The sequence below is a fragment of the Anomaloglossus baeobatrachus genome, chromosome 2 (genome assembly GCF_048569485.1).
Source record: "Anomaloglossus baeobatrachus isolate aAnoBae1 chromosome 2, aAnoBae1.hap1, whole genome shotgun sequence".
NCBI lineage: Eukaryota > Metazoa > Chordata > Amphibia > Anura > Aromobatidae > Anomaloglossus > Anomaloglossus baeobatrachus.
This window is the reverse complement of record NC_134354.1, coordinates 481537021-481556711: the sequence shown is the minus strand read 5'-3', so window position 1 is coordinate 481556711 and position 19691 is coordinate 481537021. Positions and strand designations below refer to the sequence as shown.

The following is a 19691-nucleotide window of genomic DNA, read 5'->3' as shown; positions in this document are numbered from 1 at the left end:
AGTAACAATGAGTTTGAGTGTGCAATGCAGGCAGACGTGCTGCAAATATCTTTGCACTACTGGGACAATACAGAAGTCCAACAGCCACGTTTTAGGATGCCACTAAGTTCACTCAGTGTTTGCTAGTATAATGGCTTAGTAACAATGAGTTTGAGTGTGCAATGCAGGCAGACTTGCTGCAAATATCTTTGCACTACTGGGACAATACAGAAGTCCAACAGCCACGTTTAGGATGCCACTAAGTTCACTCAGTGTTTGCTAGTATAATGGCTTAGTAACAATGAGTTTGAGTGTGCAATGCAGGCAGACGTGCTGCAAATATCTTTGCACTACTGGGACAAAACAGAAGTCCAACAGCCACGTTTAGGATGCCACTAAGTTCACTCAGTGTTTGCTACTATAATGGCTTAGTAACAATGAGTTTGGGTGTGCAATGCAGGCAGACGTGCTGCAAATATCTTTGCACTACTGGGACAATACAGAAGTCCAACAGCCACTTTTAGGATGCCACTAAGTTCACTCAGTGTTTGCTACTATAATGGCTTAGTAACAATGAGTTTGAGTGTGCAATGCAGGCAGACGTGCTGCAAATATCTTTGCACTACTGGGACAATACAGAGGTCCAACAGCCACGTTTAGGATGCCACTAAGTTCACTCAGTGTTTGCTAGTATAATGGCTTAGTAACAATGATTTTGAGTGTGCAAAGGGCAGACGTGCTGCAAATATCTTTGCACTACTGGGACAATACAGAAGTCCAACAGCCACGTTTAGGATGCCACTAAGTTCACTCAGTGTTTGCTACTATAATGGCTTAGTAACAATGAGTTTGAGTGTGCAATGCAGACAGACATGCTGCAAATATCTTTGCACTACTGGGACAATACAGAAGTCCAACAGCCACGTTTAGGATGCCACTAAGTTCACTCAGTGTTTGCTACTATAATGGCTTAGTAACAATGAGTTTGAGTGTGCAATGCAGGCAGACGTGCTGCAAATATCTTTGCACTACTGGGACAAAACAGAAGTCCAACAGCCACGTTTAGGATGCCACTAAGTTCACTCAGTGTTTGCTACTATAATGGCTTAGTAACAATGAGTTTGAGTGTGCAATGCAGGCAAACGTGCTGCAAATATCTTTGCACTACTGGGACAATACAGAAGTCCAACAGCCACTTTTAGGATGCCACTAAGTTCACTCAGTGTTTGCTACTATAATGGCTTAGTAACAATGAGTTTGAGTGTGCAATGCAGGCAGACGTGCTGCAAATATCTTTGCACTACTGGGACAATACAGAAGTCCAACAGCCACGTTTAGGATGCCACTAAGTTCACTCAGTGTTTGCTAGTATAATGGCTTAGTAACAATGATTTTGAGTGTGCAAAGGGCAGACGTGCTGCAAATATCTTTGCACTACTGGGACAATACAGAAGTCCAACAGCCACGTTTAGGATGCCACTAAGTTCACTCAGTGTTTGCTACTATAATGGCTTAGTAACAATGAGTTTGAGTGTGCAATGCAGGCAGACGTGCTGCAAATATCTTTGCACTACTGGGACAATACAGAAGTCCAACAGCCACGTTTAGGATGCCACTAAGTTCACTCAGTGTTTGCTAGTATAATGGCTTAGTAACAATGATTTTGAGTGTGCAAAGGGCAGACATGCTGCAAATATCTTTGCACTACTGGGACAATACAGAAGTCCAACAGCCACGTTTAGGATGCCACTAAGTTCACTCAGTGTTTGCTACTATAATGGCTTAGTAACAATGAGTTTGAGTGTGCAATGCAGGCAGACGTGCTGCAAATATCTTTGCACTACTGGGACAATACAGAAGTCCAACAGCCACGTTTAGGATGCCACTAAGTTCACTCAGTGTTTGCTAGTATAATGCCTTAGTAACAATGATTTTGAGTGTGCAAAGGGCAGACATGCTGCAAATATCTTTGCACTACTGGGACAATACAGAAGTCCAACAGCCACGTTTAGGATGCCACTAAGTTCACTCAGTGTTTGCTAGTATAATGCCTTAGTAACAATGAGTTTGAGTGTGCAAAGGGCAGGAGGGTACAGTGGCAGGGTTGTGGATCTCTGGGTAGAAGAATGGAAGCCTGCCTTTCTATCCCTCCTAATGGGGAAATGCAGCGAGGAAATCCCTGACCTTAGCTACACAGACGCTGTCATCTTGTGTAGCTGTTAAACTCTGTTTTCACGGATCTGTCACCTATGGCTCTGACCCTGCCGGTATGAGCCCTTAAAAGGACTGATAGAAAGTGCTATCCCTATGCTGTACAGCGCTGTGTATGGAGCGTACACAGCAGTATCGGCGATAGGAGCTGCGCCAGTGATGACTGACACCAAGGACGCAGAAGGCAGATAATGGCGTGCTGGAGGAAAATGTCCGGTTTTATAATGCAGGGACATGTGACATGGACATCCTATCACACATGCCGTTGCTTCTCTAGCTATAAGTCCACTTAGCTGTGTGTGTGTCTGGGATTGGCTGACATGCTGGCCCGCCCCACTACACACGCGCGCTTAGGGAAGGAAGACAAGGAAAAAAAAAAAAATGGCGATCGCCATTATCCATACAGCAGTGATCTGAATGCGCTGTTCCCGCACACTATACACTGAAATGTCATAATAGTGTGAGTCACAGAGTGACTTACACTATTACAGCGGAAAGCCAGCTAGGAATTAGCTGGTCTTTTTGCTGCTAGAACCGTTCTCGGACGTATCTAGGACTATCGAGCTTTAGCAAAAAGCTCGAGTTCTAGTTCGATCTAGAACAGCCCCCAAAATCACTCGAGCCGCGAACTGGAGAACCTCGAACCGCGAACCACGCTCAACTCTACTCACTATACACTGAGTGGGACTGAACCCTTGCTGCCCCCATCCTGATGACTGGAAGCAGAATACTCCCTGGAGGAATACAGTTCATTTTCTCCCAGCAACAGGGCTCTAAGTGTGGGTGCAGATCCCTGAAGATTAACCCCATATATGCAGGTTAAAGTGTTTTTTCACATGACAGGTTCCCTTTAAGAATTGCTTTATTCAGTATGACTTTTGCACCTCTTAATGAATTAAGCACCTCTGACTCCACCACACCTCCTTATGAAGACTGGTGTGAACAATATCAGACTTGATGAAATAAAGTATTTATGTCTAGAAGGTTTCTATAAAATTGGAATTTCTTTATTGCTCCCACAATGAGACTATACAACTCACTGCCAGAGAACACTGTAACAGAAAGGGCCTGGATAAAAAAGGCTCCACTGTTAGTTAGATTTCCTCAGAAATAGTATAGACTGAAAAAGGCTTATCCTTAAGAGGAACCTGTTATGTACAAAAACGCTAGTAACCAGCAGAAAATGTTTAGGTTAATAGGGTTCTAAAGTTATGCTGCTGCCACCCTGAAACTCCAGCTCCACAAAGGAAATGATCTTTATTCCTCCAGGCAGCCTCCAGCTTTCAGTCATGGAGGTGTGGGTTCATTCACCACTCAGTACATAATGAGCAGTGGCTGTAACCACACCCTGGCACTGCTGAGCCATCTGTCAGTCATTGCAGGGGCAGGATTACAGCCACTGCTCACTATGCACAGTGGTGACCGAAGCATTGCCGGCCTCACATTTTTGATTGCAAGGCTAGGGTCACACAGCCATAGTGAGGAGTAGATGGAGAGCTTAATTTCTCCATCTTCTCCATTGTCTGTGTTGGCGTATATCGGACTGCCCTTGGATGACATCCGAGTGCAATCTGATGATTTGCACGCACTCACAGACTTAGATGGTTGTGCACCGTCTTTATATATATATATTTCCCCCGACGAAGCACACCAATGCGAAACACATGTTGGGACGTCGGTCACCACGTGTTACCCCGGTACCTACGGTGATCTGACCTCGGTGAGTGAATATCCTCATCTCTATGCCACACATGGTAGCACTCTGCACTCTATGTGAGGGCCTGGATTTAAATGGATGTAGGTTTTTCTGTATCTTGGGCACTTTGCCCATAGGTCTCTTCATTATCAGCTGTGCAGTTTTTTAACTCCTTTTCATCTTTCCGGGACACGTTGGGTTTCTTTCCCCTTCACCACTCTTCCTCCTGGTCCTTTAATAAATGTGTTAATTGTTATACCCTACAGCACTTATTTCAATAAATGTTTTAAACATTTCAAACTTTTGCTTGTTTAGGTTCTCTCTGCTTTTAGCAAATCTAAAGACTCTAATTCTGGATTATCATGATTATTGAGTTTTCGCTGCATATTGTGATTTTTTTTTCATGTTGAGTCGTCATGAGAAAAAAAGCGCTGGTTGGCCTAAAACTGGATCACGTGCCATCCGATAAAGCATAAAATGGCCCTCGTCCGATGTATACACACGTGTGAGCAAGACCAAAGCCAGAGGCTGCTGGGAGGTATGAAGTTCATTCCCTCCTGGTAACCGGGCTCTCAGTGCAGTGGCTGTGCAGCTTTTAAATGCTATTAAGCTTCAGATTAACCCCATATCTGCAGGTTAATAGCATTATTTTACATATCAGGTTCTCCTTACTATATTGCTATGTAGAAATTAACTTTTAAAAGCTATAGCTCGAAATAGCATTACTGTGTATACAGCACATCAAAATAGAATTACCTTTTCAGGATGCCGCAGAGCATACCATCCCCTTGGGTATTTAGCAATGCTGTCCATATACTTTTCTGCCTTTGACCAGTCTTCATGCCATTTTTCGACTCGATATTGAGGCTCACATTTTGTGAGTCTGTCCCCAATGGTTTGATTCTCTCGGGTTACTTTCAGTAATTCTTGTTCTCTTTTCTCTTTATTTAAGCTGTAATTTTTTTTAGAAATTATAGACCATAAATTAGTTAGATGTAAATCTGCACGTAGTGTTGGTTTCTATAGAAAATGATGTTAGTGTGAGCAGAGTTTGACTTTATAGAGTAAATTAAAGCTCTTTATTCCAATAATAATCTAGAAAGTCAATTTGTTGCACATCTCCTGCATAGGACAGTAATATGGTTTAGGATTTCACAAGGCCGGAAGCCCAAAGCTAAACATTTTTATTTCTAATTTGGCCCATCTTTTAAACGTTCTCAAGTGAGTATAATTTAGAGTACATTCCTATGTACACCTCCTGATCTAGAATATCTGATATTCTAGGACATATCAGGTCTCAATGATGCCAACCTAGAGTGATTATACTGTGTTTTTTGTTTGATTTTTAAAAGTACATAATTCTAGAGGTTTATGAATGATACATGTGTTCACTCACATTCCTGTTGCAACTTTTATAGATGTAGATTAAAGTGAGTATATCATCAGAAGATCACCTATTATTTAAGTCAGGCTTTTGTGTTAAATGTAGGTTAAAGAAATCGGCAATTATTTTTTATATAACATTTTGTAGAAAAACTTTTAAATTCATACCTTTTTTAAGATTCACACTGTTATTTACAGGTTATTTTTCAGAAGTCTCACTATTATTACAGATTACACGTTGAGTATGAGCCCCCACATAGTCTCCCTATATACAGGAATGGTCCCTATATATCCTCCATATATACAATGCGAGCTGCCACATAGCCTCCATATATACAAGATGAGCCCTAACATAGCCTCCCTATATACAGTATGAGCTTTAACATAGCCTACTATATGCAGTATGAGGCCTTGCATAGCCTCCTTCTATATAGAATGAGCCTTTATATAGCCTACTTACATTCATTGTGAGCCACCACATAGCCTCCCTATTAGTGATGAGCGGAGACTACCATGCCCAAGTGCTTGGTAATCATAATGAGCAGTTGGACTCTTGGATGGGCTCGGCTTGTGTACCGAGTATAGAAGATCTTGTGGAAAAATGTTCGAATTTCCCATAAACATCTGACTACTTATTATGAGTACTGGACACCCGAGCATGGTAGAGCTTGCTCATGACTACTCCCTGTATACAGGATGAACCCCCATATAGCCTCCTTATATACAGAATAAGCCATCACATAGCCCTCCTCTATACAATATGAGCTTCGACATAGCTCTCTATATAAATTATGAGCTACAAAATAGACTCCCTATATACTGTACAATATAAGCCCCTACATAGCTCATTATATATCGTATGAGCCACCACATAGCTACCCTAGATACAGTATTAGCCCTCACGTAGCCTCCGTATTTACAGTATGTGCACCCACATAGCTTCCCTGTATGCAGGCTGGTGCCCCCCATAACCTCTCTAAATACAGTATTAGCCCTCACATAGCCCCCATATATACAGTTATGTATTGCAAGTAGAGATGAGCGGACTTGAACTTTAAAGTTCGGTACAAGCAAAATCATTGTTCGAGTTCGGAGTTCTGGTGCTTTACATATTGTAACCACTCGACCGAAAATCGCTGTGCTCGGCTACGCTCGAGGTTCAGTCCAGTCAGAGTCGCTTCCAGTGTTTGAATAGTTCACACCGGGGTTAAAATCAGCATTACTGGATGTAGTGTGCACAAAAAAGAGAAATGAAAAAACCCACCTCCCTGAAATGTTCTATTTATGGCTGGCTGTATGTGGGTGGAGAGCCAAACTGTGACTTCCATTGAAGTTCGGGTCAAGTCCGGGTCCAGAACAGAACTTTAGATAGAGTCCAGCTGAATCCACAGAATCTGAACTTCCAAGGGTCCACTTATTTCTAATTGCAAGCACCAAAGTTCCAGGAAAGCTGCCTGCCCAGAGAAAATATTATAATAAGGGCAATCTGGGTTACTGCCCTAGAGCACCATGCCCAGGCAGTAACCCAGATTACCCTCATTATTATTCGCCTATGTGGAGTACATATATAACAGAAGGGGCCCAGGATAGGGGACATATATATCAGGAAGGGACCCAGAATGAGAGATATATACCATGATGAAGGGCATGTATAGCAGGAGGGTGCCAAGGATAAGGAACATATATACTATGAAGGGGCCCATGATGGGGAACATATATACTAGTGAGGTGCCCAGGTTGGGGGACATATATACCAGGAAGGGGCCCAGGATAAAGGACATATATATCAGTAACGATTCCAGGATGGGGGGGACATAAAAAATGATGGGGGACATGTATACCAAGAAGAGGCCCAGGATGACAGGCATTAGTATAGAATGGGGGATATTATTTCATAATGGGGGGGGCGCAGTCCATATGTCTTTGTAGGCTATAGAACTTAACAAGGGCCCATATATCTGACCAATATGCAGGGGGGGGTGTCTAAATTTTGCACTGGGACTTATCAGACTCTAGTTACGCCACTTGCCATAACCTTCGAGGCCTGGTCACACCCAGCAGTACTGACCTACTGTGAATAGACTGGAGATGCAGCATGCAACAGACAGTGAGTATCAAGCGGGAGGAACAGCTGGATAGGTGACCAGTGAGGTACTAAGTTTATTTTTTTAAACATTTTCCTCAAGTCCTCAGCAAAAAGGCAGGCAGCAGGAGCAAATTAAAAAATATATAATATTCTCCATTGTAAGATTCGAGTAGAATTCAATTAAACTTGAACTTAAATAAGTTAGACAATCTTTAGTGTGAACAGGCATGCATATTGCTATGCACTTTGAACAGATGGCATCGAAGTGGAAAACTAGCTTCAAAATATTGTTTGTTTTTTCCTTTGTAATGATCTCTATTAATAATAATGTATATTAAAACTATAAAAGACTCATTATGTATACAATTTCTCAAAATAAAAAATCAGAAAGATTCAATCCCAAACTAATTCAAAGATTTCTAAATGTATTTATATTTCTACTGAAATGGGTTTGATTTGCAGATATACCACTATTACCCCAATTACAGCAGATTTTAGGCAAAAAACCCTCTCTTTGCCAAGAGTAAAAATAGAATGGCAGAGCTTTATTCAGTGGCTGCAGAGCTTTTTTCCACAAATGGATAATCCAATACAGTTTTCAGAATTTGTCTGAACTCATTTGAACCCACGGACCTTGTGAACTTATATGAACCTATATGATTTATTTTATTGCATTTATCTTACTCATCTTCTCTATCTTATCTCTTGTTTTGTATTGATTTTATTATTAGGGTGGTTTGCTACCAACCAATTGAATGATTTTATATCTATTTATGTATTTCTAAATATTAACTAGTCTCCAAAGTTAATAATTCAATCCTTAGTAGACTAACAGCTCTTCCTGACATTAAATTGGATAGGAGGAGGGGATCAATACTTTTAGATATTACTATACTTTTGCCATTTAAAATAAATAAATAAAAAATGAAAGTTAAAACTCCAAACAGTGCAGATTTATGTATTTATTCTTTTTATATTTCTACACAAATTTATCACATTTAAGGGAAATTAAATATTATCTTTTTTATTAACTACTTACCTTTTAGCATCATAATTATTCTTGTTATCAATTCTTCCTTTAGTTCTCATGATAGCAGACATTTTCCCAAGCAACAGACGGTTGTCCCTTTCAATGATTGACAGTCGTTCCTCTTCAAGCTTTGGCAAAATTAGCAAACAAAACACATTAATTTAACCCCTTAGTGCCAATTTTAATCTTAATGCCCAAGCCCCATTTTTCAAATCTGACCAGTGTCACTATACGTGGTAATAACTCTAGAATGCTTCTATATACTGTATCTCACTCATTCTGAGAATGTTTTTTTCGTGACACATTGTACTTTATCTTAGCAGTAAATTTAAGTTGATTCTCCATTTTTTCTCCATTCAATTCAATGGGTGAAAAACGCAGGGAAAAACGCAAAAAGAATTGACAAGTTGCATCTTTGTGATCTTTGTGACAAAAACGCAGCAAAAAAAAACAAACTTCAATGTGCGGACTGCAAAAATGAAATCTCATAGACTTTGCTGGGGAAGGAAATTCATGCAGTTTTTAGAGCAAAAATGCACCCAAAAACCGCGCAAAAACTCAGCATGCGCACATAGCCTTAAAGGGATTTTGAGGGGTCTTTATATCAGAAAACCCCCCAAAAGTGCTGATGTTTTAAAAACTGCACCCCTTAAATTCTTCTAAACTGCTGTTAGGAAATTTGTTAACCCTACAGATACTACAAAGCAGTTAAAGCAAAGTGGACTGGAAAAAGTGAAAAATTACATTTTCTCCACTAAAATATTGCTTCAGCTGTAAATTTTTCATTTTCACAAGAAGTAATAGGAGAAAATTGACCCTAAAATGTTTTACGCAATTTCTTCTGAACATGTCAATATCCTATATGTGGTTTAAAACTGCTGTTTGAGTACACAGCAAGAATCAGAAGGGAGAAGCATAATTTAGTGTTTGAAGTGTTAAGGGGGCTTTACACGCTGCCTATCGCTAACGATTTATCGTCTGGGTCACGGTGTTTGTGACGCATATCCGGCGTCGTTAGCGACATCGCAGCGTGTGACACGTACGAGCGACCTTCTACGATCGCAAAAGTGGTAAAAATCGTTGGTGTTGGAGAGGTCGTCCAAAAACCAAATACCGTTGTCTGGTGAGTAGCGATGTTGTTCGTCGTTCCTGCGGCACCACACATCACTATGTGTGACACCGCAGGAGCGACGAACATGTCCTTACCAGTGTCCACCGACCTAGAAGTAAGGAAGGAAGTGGGCGGGATGTTACGTCCCGCTCATCTCCGTCTCTCCGCTTCTATTGGCCGGCCGCTTAGTGACGCCGCAATAACGTCGCTATGACGCCGAACGCACCTCCCCCCTGAGGGAGGGATTGTTTGACGGTCACAGCGACGTCTCTGACAAGGTATGTGCGTGTGACGCTGCCGTAGCGATAATGTTCGCTACGGCAGCGATCAACACATATCGCACATACAACGGGGGCGGGTGCTATCGCAATAGCTAGCAATGTCGCAGCATGTAAAGCACCCTTTAGTTTCGCTGTAATAGATTGCAGACAACACCATACCACATTTGCAGAACCCCCAAGGTATGAAAACAGCTGAAACCCACAAAAACGACGCCAGTTTGCAAACTAAACTCCTCTATGAATTCATCTAGGGGTGTGTTGAACATTTTGAGTCTAAAATGTCACAGCCATTGTCACAGGGTGTCAGCTGTCATATACAGACAACCATGGGATTTCCGCCAGCTGGTGGCTGCTACACTATCATTTTTCAGTACTGTGAAAAAGCAGCGCCAAGCAGTAAGGCCCCTTAACGTCCTCCATGAAAAGGAGTATCAACAGTAGTTAAAGGGTTATTCATTCCAACAAAAAAATAAATAAATAACAAGGAATTACTTGCTTATCTCTGTGAAAATGACCACTGGGAACCCCAGAGAATAGGAGCTCTTTGATCAAAGAACACAAAAGCCATCCAATAATATTGAATTAAAGGTACACCTTGATGTGGTTGGGTGGCTCTTTGTTTAAAAAACACTTAAGCTATTAATGTTTATAGCAATATTCATTAATCACAGTGTATATATAAGTTGGTATATTGGCCACATAGCGGATTTGTGCACATGTACATTCACTTAACCCCTTCACCCCTGGGAGATTTTCCGGTTTTCATTTTGCTTCCCTGCTGCCAAAAGCCATAACTTTTTTTTAATTTTTCTGTCAATATTGCCAAATGAAGGCTTGTTGCTTGTAGACGAGTAGCACTTTTGATTGAAATCATTAGTTTTACCATATAGTGTAGTGGAAAAAAGGAGAAAAAAATCCAGGTGCGGTGAAATTGCAAAAAAAAAAGTGCAATTACATGATTTTTGGGGGGTCTTTTTAATCACAGTGTTCACCATATGGTAAAATTGTCCATATGATGTATCATGTTGGTACGAGTTCGTAGATATAAACCATTTATACTTTTTACTTTTTATCCAAGGGGTTAAAAAAATTCAGAAGTTTGTCCAAAAAAAGAATAGCGCTTTTTTCGCCATTTTCCAAGACCCATAACATTTTCATTTTTCGGGATTTGGGGCTCAGTGACAGCTTATTTTTTGCGTATTGAGCTGGCGTTTTTAACTACGTATACCATTTTTGGGCGGATACTATTCTTTGATTTCCTGTTATTGTAATTTTCAAAAATTTTGTAGCGACCAAAAAATGGAATTTTGGAGTTTGGAATTTTTTTCCCGCCACACCATTTACCGATTAGATTAACTGATTTTATATTTTCATAGATAGGGCATTTCTGAATGCGGCGATACCAAATATGTGTAAATTTTTTTTATTTTTTACTGTTTTATTTTCAGCGGGGCATATAGGGGTGGATTTGAACTTTTAGGTTTTTGTTTATTTTTTCAGATTTTTAAAAACTTTTTTTCTACATTTTTTATTTATTTTACTAGCCCCCCTAGGGGACTTTATTACTGTACAGTCTGATTGCCTGTGCATTTCTCTTGTTCAGAGCAGCATCACTCTGATCAGCAGAAACGCTGCTTTCCTATGAGTGCCGACGTTATGTCGGCTCTCACAGAAAGTGAATCATGACAGCGTCAGGGGTCATCAGCTGACCACACGCTACCAGAACAGCACCAAGGCGCCCCATTTTCGCGTCATGAGGCCATCGATGGCGGCAGTGAACGCCGCATCCCCACCGCGGCCATTTAAATTGCACTGTCAGTATTTGACAGTACGATCTAAAGAGTTAATAGGTGTTGGTAGATCTCTGACCCACCTGTGCCTGTTAGCCACACATGTCTGCTGATCAGATCAGCAGAGGTATGCTAGGATTACCGCAGGCTCGCCGCTAGAGTCAATGGGAGATAGGTGACCTAGGACATACAGTTATGTTCTTGGTCGTAAAGGGGTTAATACTAAAGATATGCAAGTCCTATATTTTTTCTTTGTTGTATGTTTCACTCTGAAATGCCTCAGTGTTTCAGATAACTCACATGGTAAATCGGTGGCCGGAATAATGCATCTAGGATGACTAATTGAAGAGAAAAGGTACCATCAGACTTTGGAATACTCACCTTAAGCCTGCTTTACACGTTGCAATTTGTTGAGCAATCACGTTTGCGATGTGACACGCCCAGATCGCATATGTGATCTAATGAGATCACACATAGGTTGTTCATTTGCTGTCACACGTGCGTTAGTAGTCTATGTTAAATTGATCAATTTTGTGTGCGATCCTTTAGATCATGTGTTCTGTGACAAATGCATTGGGCACCCTTTTTTTTTTTTATTTATTGACTTGCCAAGCGTGTGTAATGTGTAGGGATGCGTTTTTACTATGTCATCTGCCATTCAGCTCTGCTACATGGCCGCTAACAGCAGACACAGACAGCCATGTAGCAGAGCTGAATGGCAGATGACAGCAGACACAGAAAGAGCCGCACGATCAAAATGAACTCGGGTGAACTTCACTCGACTTCATTGTCATGCTGCGGCTCTATCTGTGCCGCGTCCTGATTAGCGGTCACCAGTGAATGACTCACCGGTGACCGCTAAACTCCTGAGTAACTGAATTGAGCAGCCCTCTCTCATATACTCACAGATCCCCGATCCCCGGCGCGGCGCTGCACGGCGTTCACACTGCTCTGGCGACTTTTACTATTTTGAAAAAGCCGGCCGCTCATTAAACAATCTCGTATTCCCTGCTTTCCCCACCCACCGGCGCCTATGATTGGTTGCAGTGAGACACGCCCCCACGCTGAGTGACAGGTGTCTCACTGCACCCAATCACAGCAGCCGGTGGGCGTGTCTATACTGTGCAGTGAAATAAATAATTAAATAATTAAAAAAACGGCGTGCGGTCCCCCCCAATTTTAAAACCAGCCAGATAAAGCCATACGGCTGAAGGCTGATATTCTCAGGATGGGGAGCTCCACATTATGGGAAGCCCCCCAGCCTAACAATATCAGCCAGCAGCCGCCCAGAATTGCCGCATACATTAGATGTGACAGTTCTGGGACTGTACCCGGCTCTTCCCGATTTTGCCCTGCTGCTTTGGCAAATCGGGGTAATAAGGAGTTATTGGCAGCCCATAGCTGCCAATAACTCCTAGATTAATCATGTCAGGCGTCTCCCCGAGATACCTTCCATGATTAATCTGTAAGTGACCGTAAATAAACACACACACCCGAAAAAATCCTTTATTAGAAATAAAAAACACAAACATATACCCTGGTTCACCACTTTAATAAGCTCGAAAAAGCCCTCCATGTCCGGCGTAATCCAGGATGCTCCAGCGTCGCTTCCAGCTCTGCTGCATGGAGGTGACCGGAGCTGCAGAAGACACCGCCGCTCCTGTCACCTCCTTTTTTAAATTATTTAATTATTTATTTCACTGCACAGTATAGACACGCCCATCGGCTGCTGTGATTGGGTGCAGTGAGACACCTGTCACTCAGCGTGGGGGCGTGTCTCACTGCAACCAATCATAGGCGCCAGTGGGTGGGGAAAGCAGGGAATACGAGATTGTTTAATGAGCGGTCGGCTTTTTCAAAATAGTAAAAGCCGCCGGAGCAGTGTGAACGCCGTGCAGTGCCGCGCCGGGGATCGGTGAGTATGAGAGAGGGGGTAAGAGGGATAGACTGACATGGACAGAGAGAGAGGGACAGAGATAGTGACCGACTGACAGAGATTAGTGAATGACAGACATTGTGAGGCGCTTCAGAACGCAGCATTTCAGCTGCGCTCTGAAGCGGACCTTTTTTAAGCTGTCACCTGCGCACATAGCCTCAGACATCAAAATCGTATGAGGGATGTCACACGTTTCAATTTACTAGGTTTGTGCAACAAAACGTTCAATTCTAGACAAAGATACGATGTGTTTGCGATCAACGGTTTTGCGTTCAATCCTGATCGCACGTAGGTGTCAGACGCAGATACCTCACAAACGATGCCGGATGTGCGTCACTTACAACTTGACCCCAACGATGGATTGTGAGATATATTGAAGCGTGTAAAGCGGGTTTTAGTTGCATCATCTCTGTCTGCCATTTAAAGGTAGGATTTCTCTGAAAAACTGCAGCGTTTTAGAGTGAAACATATATTGTAGGAATAACCGAGATGGTCTCCAATGGTTTGGACAGAATTAATCGGCTGACAGGTTCTTTTTAAATGACAGTAGTTTTTCTAAGGCATTATATTTGTTGGGCACTGTGTTCATTCACATACGTTCCGAGCATTATTGCCTTGAGTATTATATGTAGAAGGTAGATTGACGTTAGCTGTCATCAGCACAACATCTTTTAATGAAGTTAGGTTTTAAGTTTTGTTTTGTTTGCTTTTTTGTGTGTAATGATTTGTCATGATCTCCTTCTATAGTGCTTTGTATATCCATAGATACAGCAATGTTATATGCTGTAGTTCTCTGGACAATGAAAAAAACAAACTAAACAATGCTGAAAATTGACAACACAAATCCATTTTCTGTGTAGTTTGTTGCTTTTCAGTAATCCAGACTTTCCATGCAATAATCCGATTCTGATACACTCAATGCACACGAATACATGGACTGTTTACTATGAGACTGCACTGTTATAGTTTGTTACTATGCGTTAATGAATTTGAATTCTCTTTAAAAAATGCCCTGTCAAATATTTCCAGTGAATAGCAACAACCTATGTGACATTACAGTAAGGCGGGCTTTGCACACTACGACATCGCAGGTGCGATGTCGGTGGGGTCAAATTGAAAGTGACGCACATCCGGCATCGCATGCGACATCGTAGTGTGTAAAGCCTAGATGATACGATTAAAATCGTCGTAATGGTATCATCGGTGCAGCGTCGGCGTAATCCATAATTACGCTGACACGACGGTCCGATGTTGTTCCTCGCTCCTGCGGCAGCACACATCGCTGTGTGTGAAGTCGCAGGAGCGAGGAACATCTCCTACCGGCGTCACCGCGGCTTCCGTAGCATATGCGGAAGGAAGGAGGTGGGCGGGATGTTTACATCCTGCTCATCTCCGCCCCTCCGCCGCTATTGGCCGCCTGCCATGTGACGTCGCTATGACGCCGCACGACCCGCCCCCTTAGGAAGGAGGCGGGTCGCCGGCCAGAGCGACGGTCGCAGGGCAGGTGAGTGCATGTGAAGCTGGCGTAGCGATAATGTACCTGCGACGGGGGCGGGGACAATCGCGTGCGACATCGCAGCATCGGCTTGTGATGTCGCAATGTGCAAAGCCGCCCTAACAATCATCTGTCTGCTCAGGTTCTGGTTCAAAATAATAGCGGCTTTGTTTGGGGACTGTTCATATAGCCTTTCATATAAGAATGACTTAAGTATATATGACAGCTCCTTTCTGCTTTCTTTCTATCCCCAGTCGTAAGGTATCCTGCTGCCGTTCTTATTCACTTATTTTAGTGCTAAATAATAATAGACGTAGAAGAGCATAACTAAAAGGTGTAACGTGGCGGAGGGTATATGTAATGGGATCAACAATTCAGACTGCATCATTAATGTAGAAATGGATTTGAATATTGCTTCAGCACTTGCCCACAAGGGGGCAGTGTCAGACTGTGCAACCACAAACACAGAGGTGGGAAATCCCCTACTGCAGCTTGTGTGTTTGAACCAGGAAGAAAAAGTGTGGGAAGGTTGTTCAGCTCCGGAGCTCAGCCAGAGGAGAGCTGCGGGTGGTCTTCCTGAACAGAGGGCTCTTTTGCCACCGGAGTCTTGGAGGAATCACCCTGTGGAAGTGGTTTCTGCCTTTTCCGGTCTGCAGGACTTTGTTTTCACCAAGGATCTAACCGGACTGCAGAGCATCGCACCTTGAGTGCAAGTGCAGGGGCTGTGACCTCCCTTCTTCTGTTCGGCGTGCCTGACTAGAATCCGTTACCAGCGGGAGAAGATCAAAGGAAAAGACAGAGGAGCTGCATCCCTTCAGCGCTGCACCGGGACCCATCATCGTGAGACTCCAGGCCTGCGACGTGGGAGCGGCATCTTCTTCTTCCGGGATAGACTGGTACGTGATTGTAGGGAAAGTTAGGGAAATTTGCCGCCATTTCTTTGTTGGTTTTTTTTTCCCTTTCTTCTTGCTGCGTACCCGGAAGGAGTGAAGATCCGGGGACTCCACTATACACATGTGCGCAGATAGTTCGGTTGATTGTATTATAAATATGCTTCCTAGTAAAGAAATGTTACTACCGGTAAAATCTGAGTATGGGGATTTTGTTGGAATAGATCATACACACACACCCGCGGCCCTACCACCGGTCGCTTCATGTGGCGTAGTCGGCAGGATGTGTGACCAACAAAATCATCCCCCGGTAGTAACTTATAACCGGACAGCTCCCCCGACGTCTATTGTCAATCAGGTGAGAAAGTTTAACGGACGGAACTATCCTGTAACTGAATGGACTGAACAACTTAAGATAGTGGGGGAAATGTAGAACACTGATCCTAAGACCTTAGCAGAAATGGCCATGCTAACATTAGAGGGGGAAGCGTGGACGACAGTCAGGCTGGAGACGGTTAGGGGCCAGCGTACGTTGGATGACTTGATGCGGGTGCTGGAGAACACCTATGGGCCGACCACATATGCGGGAACATTGCGCTATATGTTCTTCCGGCGTACTCAGCTCGAGTCGGAGGACATTCCTCAATATGCCAATGCCCTTCAAGTGCTGCTAGAACAAGCCTGTAGAAAAGAAGAACAGATAGCTAGTACGGGTGCCCGTGACCTGATGTTGAGAGATCAGTTTGTGACCGGATTGAGAGACCCGTACCTTAACCGCTCATTGCAAGATCTACTCCGGATAAATCCGGCCTTTACGTTCGCTGAGGTCAAACAAGAAGCTATAGAACGTTCAAGGGGACCTGTCGTGGAGACACAGACATATACCGCGGCTTGCAGGTCCATATCTGGTATCGGGACTCCGAACAGCGACATGGAAGAACTGAAGCAGATGGTGGCAGAGTTGCAGAAACAGGTGTTACAGCTCACCCTAGACCAACAGGCGGGCCGGCAAGCGAGACAACAACCCAGCCGGCCGATGGGAAGATGCTGGACATGCGGCGACCCCCGCCATAGAGCAAACCGTTGCCCCCAGAACTTTCAAGTTCATCCACGGTCCGATCTACCAGAACCAGCAAGTCATGTCTCACAACAGCGGCCGCATTTAAACTAGACGCCCCTGCCAAAGAGGCTCACTCGGCAGGGGAGGCCAAAAAGAGGGGTGTAGGAAAACAGAGCCAGCCACGGAACAAACTTGCATCAAATAGCCCCACCCTGGAGGTATTACTGGAAGGGATCGCCGTACAAGGGTTAATGGATACTGGGTCTCAGGTATCCACCATCTCCGAGCAGTTCTACGAAGAATGTCTAAAGCTGCGGGTTGCCTATGACCCTGATACCGCCATCAAGATCAAAGCAGCCAATAATCTACCCATTCCGGTGACGGGAGTTGCCTGGATGAACACCGAAATCTGTGGCCAAGATCTCGGGAAGAGAGGGATAATCGTGGTCAGGGAAGGCTTTGGATCAGAAAAGCCCATGATTATTGGGATGAACATCTTGAAAGACCTGAATCTGGTGTTGTTTACCAAGAGGGGGCCCAAGTACTGGCAAGAAGTGACCGCACATAGGGCCACCCGCCGTGCCTTTCAGCAAGTGATCCGGACCTGCAACCTCCAGCGAATGACAGAAGAACAACTGCCGCTGGCTACGATCACCGTACCCCGCCATACTAGGATCACCTTACCGGCTGGGAAAGAGACAGTTATCTCACTACCCCTTAGCACCACGAGACAGCTTGAAGGCGTGGAGGTGCTGATTGAGCCGCGTACCCCGAAGGAAGGGAAGCTGAATCCACTAGTCGCTCGAACTCTAGCAGTAGTGAGAAAGGGAAGAATTCCTGTCAGGCTGGGCAACACGGCTAACGTGAGCGTTGACCTAGAAGCTGGGACACAGCTCGCCCGAGTCTACGCTCTAACCGAAGAGGTGAACCCTATGAGCCCCCTCCAGTTTGTACCGTCTACAGAGGGAGATTGGACAGTGACGGTCTCTGCCATGGTCGCTGTCGCGGGTGACACCAACGCGGGGCGAGAACTACGAGAGAAGTGTCAGTTGGACGTATCCCAATACTCCAAACGGGAGGTATCCCAGGTGGAAGAGCTACTTCAAGAGCATCAGGCGTCCTTTGCCCGGCATGACACCGACTTTGGGTGCACCACCAGTATCAAGCACGAAATCCCCACCGGTAACACTGCTCCTATCCGTGAAAGGTACCGCCAAAATCCTCCCCAGCAATACCAAGAAGTGAAAAATCTCCTGAATTCCATGTTACACGCTGGAGTGGTACGAGAAAGCCAGAGCCCCTGGGCTGCACCGGTGGTGTTAGTCAAGAAGAAGGACGGATCCCTGAGATTCTGTGTGGACTACCGCCGTTTGAATGCTTGCACCATCCGGGACTCATACCCTTTGCCAAGGATCGAAGAATCCCTGACAGCCCTGAAGAAAGCCAAATACTTCTCTTCGTTGGATCTGGCCAGCGGATATTGGCAGGTACCTATGCATGAGAAAGATAGAGAGAAGACTGCTTTCATCTTACCCATGGACCTGTACGAGTTCGACCGGATGCCCTTTGGTCTGAACAACGTGCCGGGGACTTTCCAGCGGCTGATGGAGCGCTGCTTGGGAGACTTCAACTTCGACTTCACCCTCATCTACCTGGACGACATTGTAGTCTATTCGGCCACATTTGAAGAACACCTGCAGCAGCTGGACCGTGTGTTCAGTAGGTTGAGAGAACATGGCCTGAAGTTGAAACCCAGCAAGTGCCGTCTTCTGCAGCCCGAGATCAATTACCTGGGCCACCGGATCTCAGCCGAAGGTGTCCAGCCATCTTCAGAGAAGATAGCCGCCGTACGGGATTGGCCGCAGCCCACAAACGTCAAGGAGGTCAGGGCTTTCCTGGGGTTGGCCGGCTACTACCGCCGGTTCGTCAAAAACTTCGCCCGGCTTGCTGCACCCTTGCATGACCTGCTTCGATGGACCACCAACAGCCCCAGAGGACGACCCATCAGCTGGGGACCCAGCCAGGAAGAGTCCTTCCAAGCCCTAAAGGGTGTCTTAACGTCTCCCCCCATCCTGGCATATGCGGACTACAACCTGCCCTTCCAACTACACACCGATGCCAGTCTACAGGGTCTAGGGGCAGTACTTTCACAGGTTCAAGAAGGCAAGGAACGGGTCATAGCCTATGCCAGTCGGTTCCTACATGAGGGCGAGAAGAACCCCACCAATTATAGCTCGTTCCGGCTGGAGCTGTTGGCCCTAACGTGGGCTATGGCGGAGAAATTTGCAGGGTACCTCACGGGGACCGAAGTACTAGTCCTGACCGATAACAACCCGTTGGCCCACTTAGAAAATGCGAAGCTCGGAGTCATGGAGCAGCGTTGGATGGCTCGGCTCTCCAAGTTCAATTACAAGATCAAATATAGGGCTGGAGCTGAGAATCAAAATGCGGACAGCCTGTCTAGAGTGTCATACCCCTTACTCAACCGAGACTGGGATGAAGAATTAGAAGGGGACGAGACGCCTGACTTTGCAAAACTCGCACAACAGATGATGGATTACCGCCAGTTCGTTGTGGGCGAAGCTGGAACTCCAGTGGGGGTCGCCTTGTCACCCCAGGAGTGGTGCAGGCTCCAGGACCAGAACCCTGAATGGGCTCTACTCAAACAATGGGTGAAGCGGCAGCAGAAGCCTCCCGCCGATATACGAGCACGACTGTCTACCGGGACCTTGACCCTGCTCAG

At 44.6% G+C, this 19691-nt stretch overlaps 1 protein-coding gene across 1 annotated transcript in view; it reads right to left on the bottom strand.

Annotated features, from left to right (window-relative positions):
• The window catches only part of CFAP97D2 (CFAP97 domain containing 2), a 72313-nt gene that overhangs the window by 11798 nt on the left and 40824 nt on the right, over positions 1–19691 (bottom strand). The window contains exons 3-4 of the mRNA XM_075334254.1: positions 8395–8513; positions 4643–4838 (exon numbers count right to left, since the gene is read on the bottom strand). Of these exons, the coding sequence (XP_075190369.1) occupies positions 4643–4838; positions 8395–8513 (315 nt within the window). The remainder of the gene's footprint in view (positions 1–4642; positions 4839–8394; positions 8514–19691) is intronic.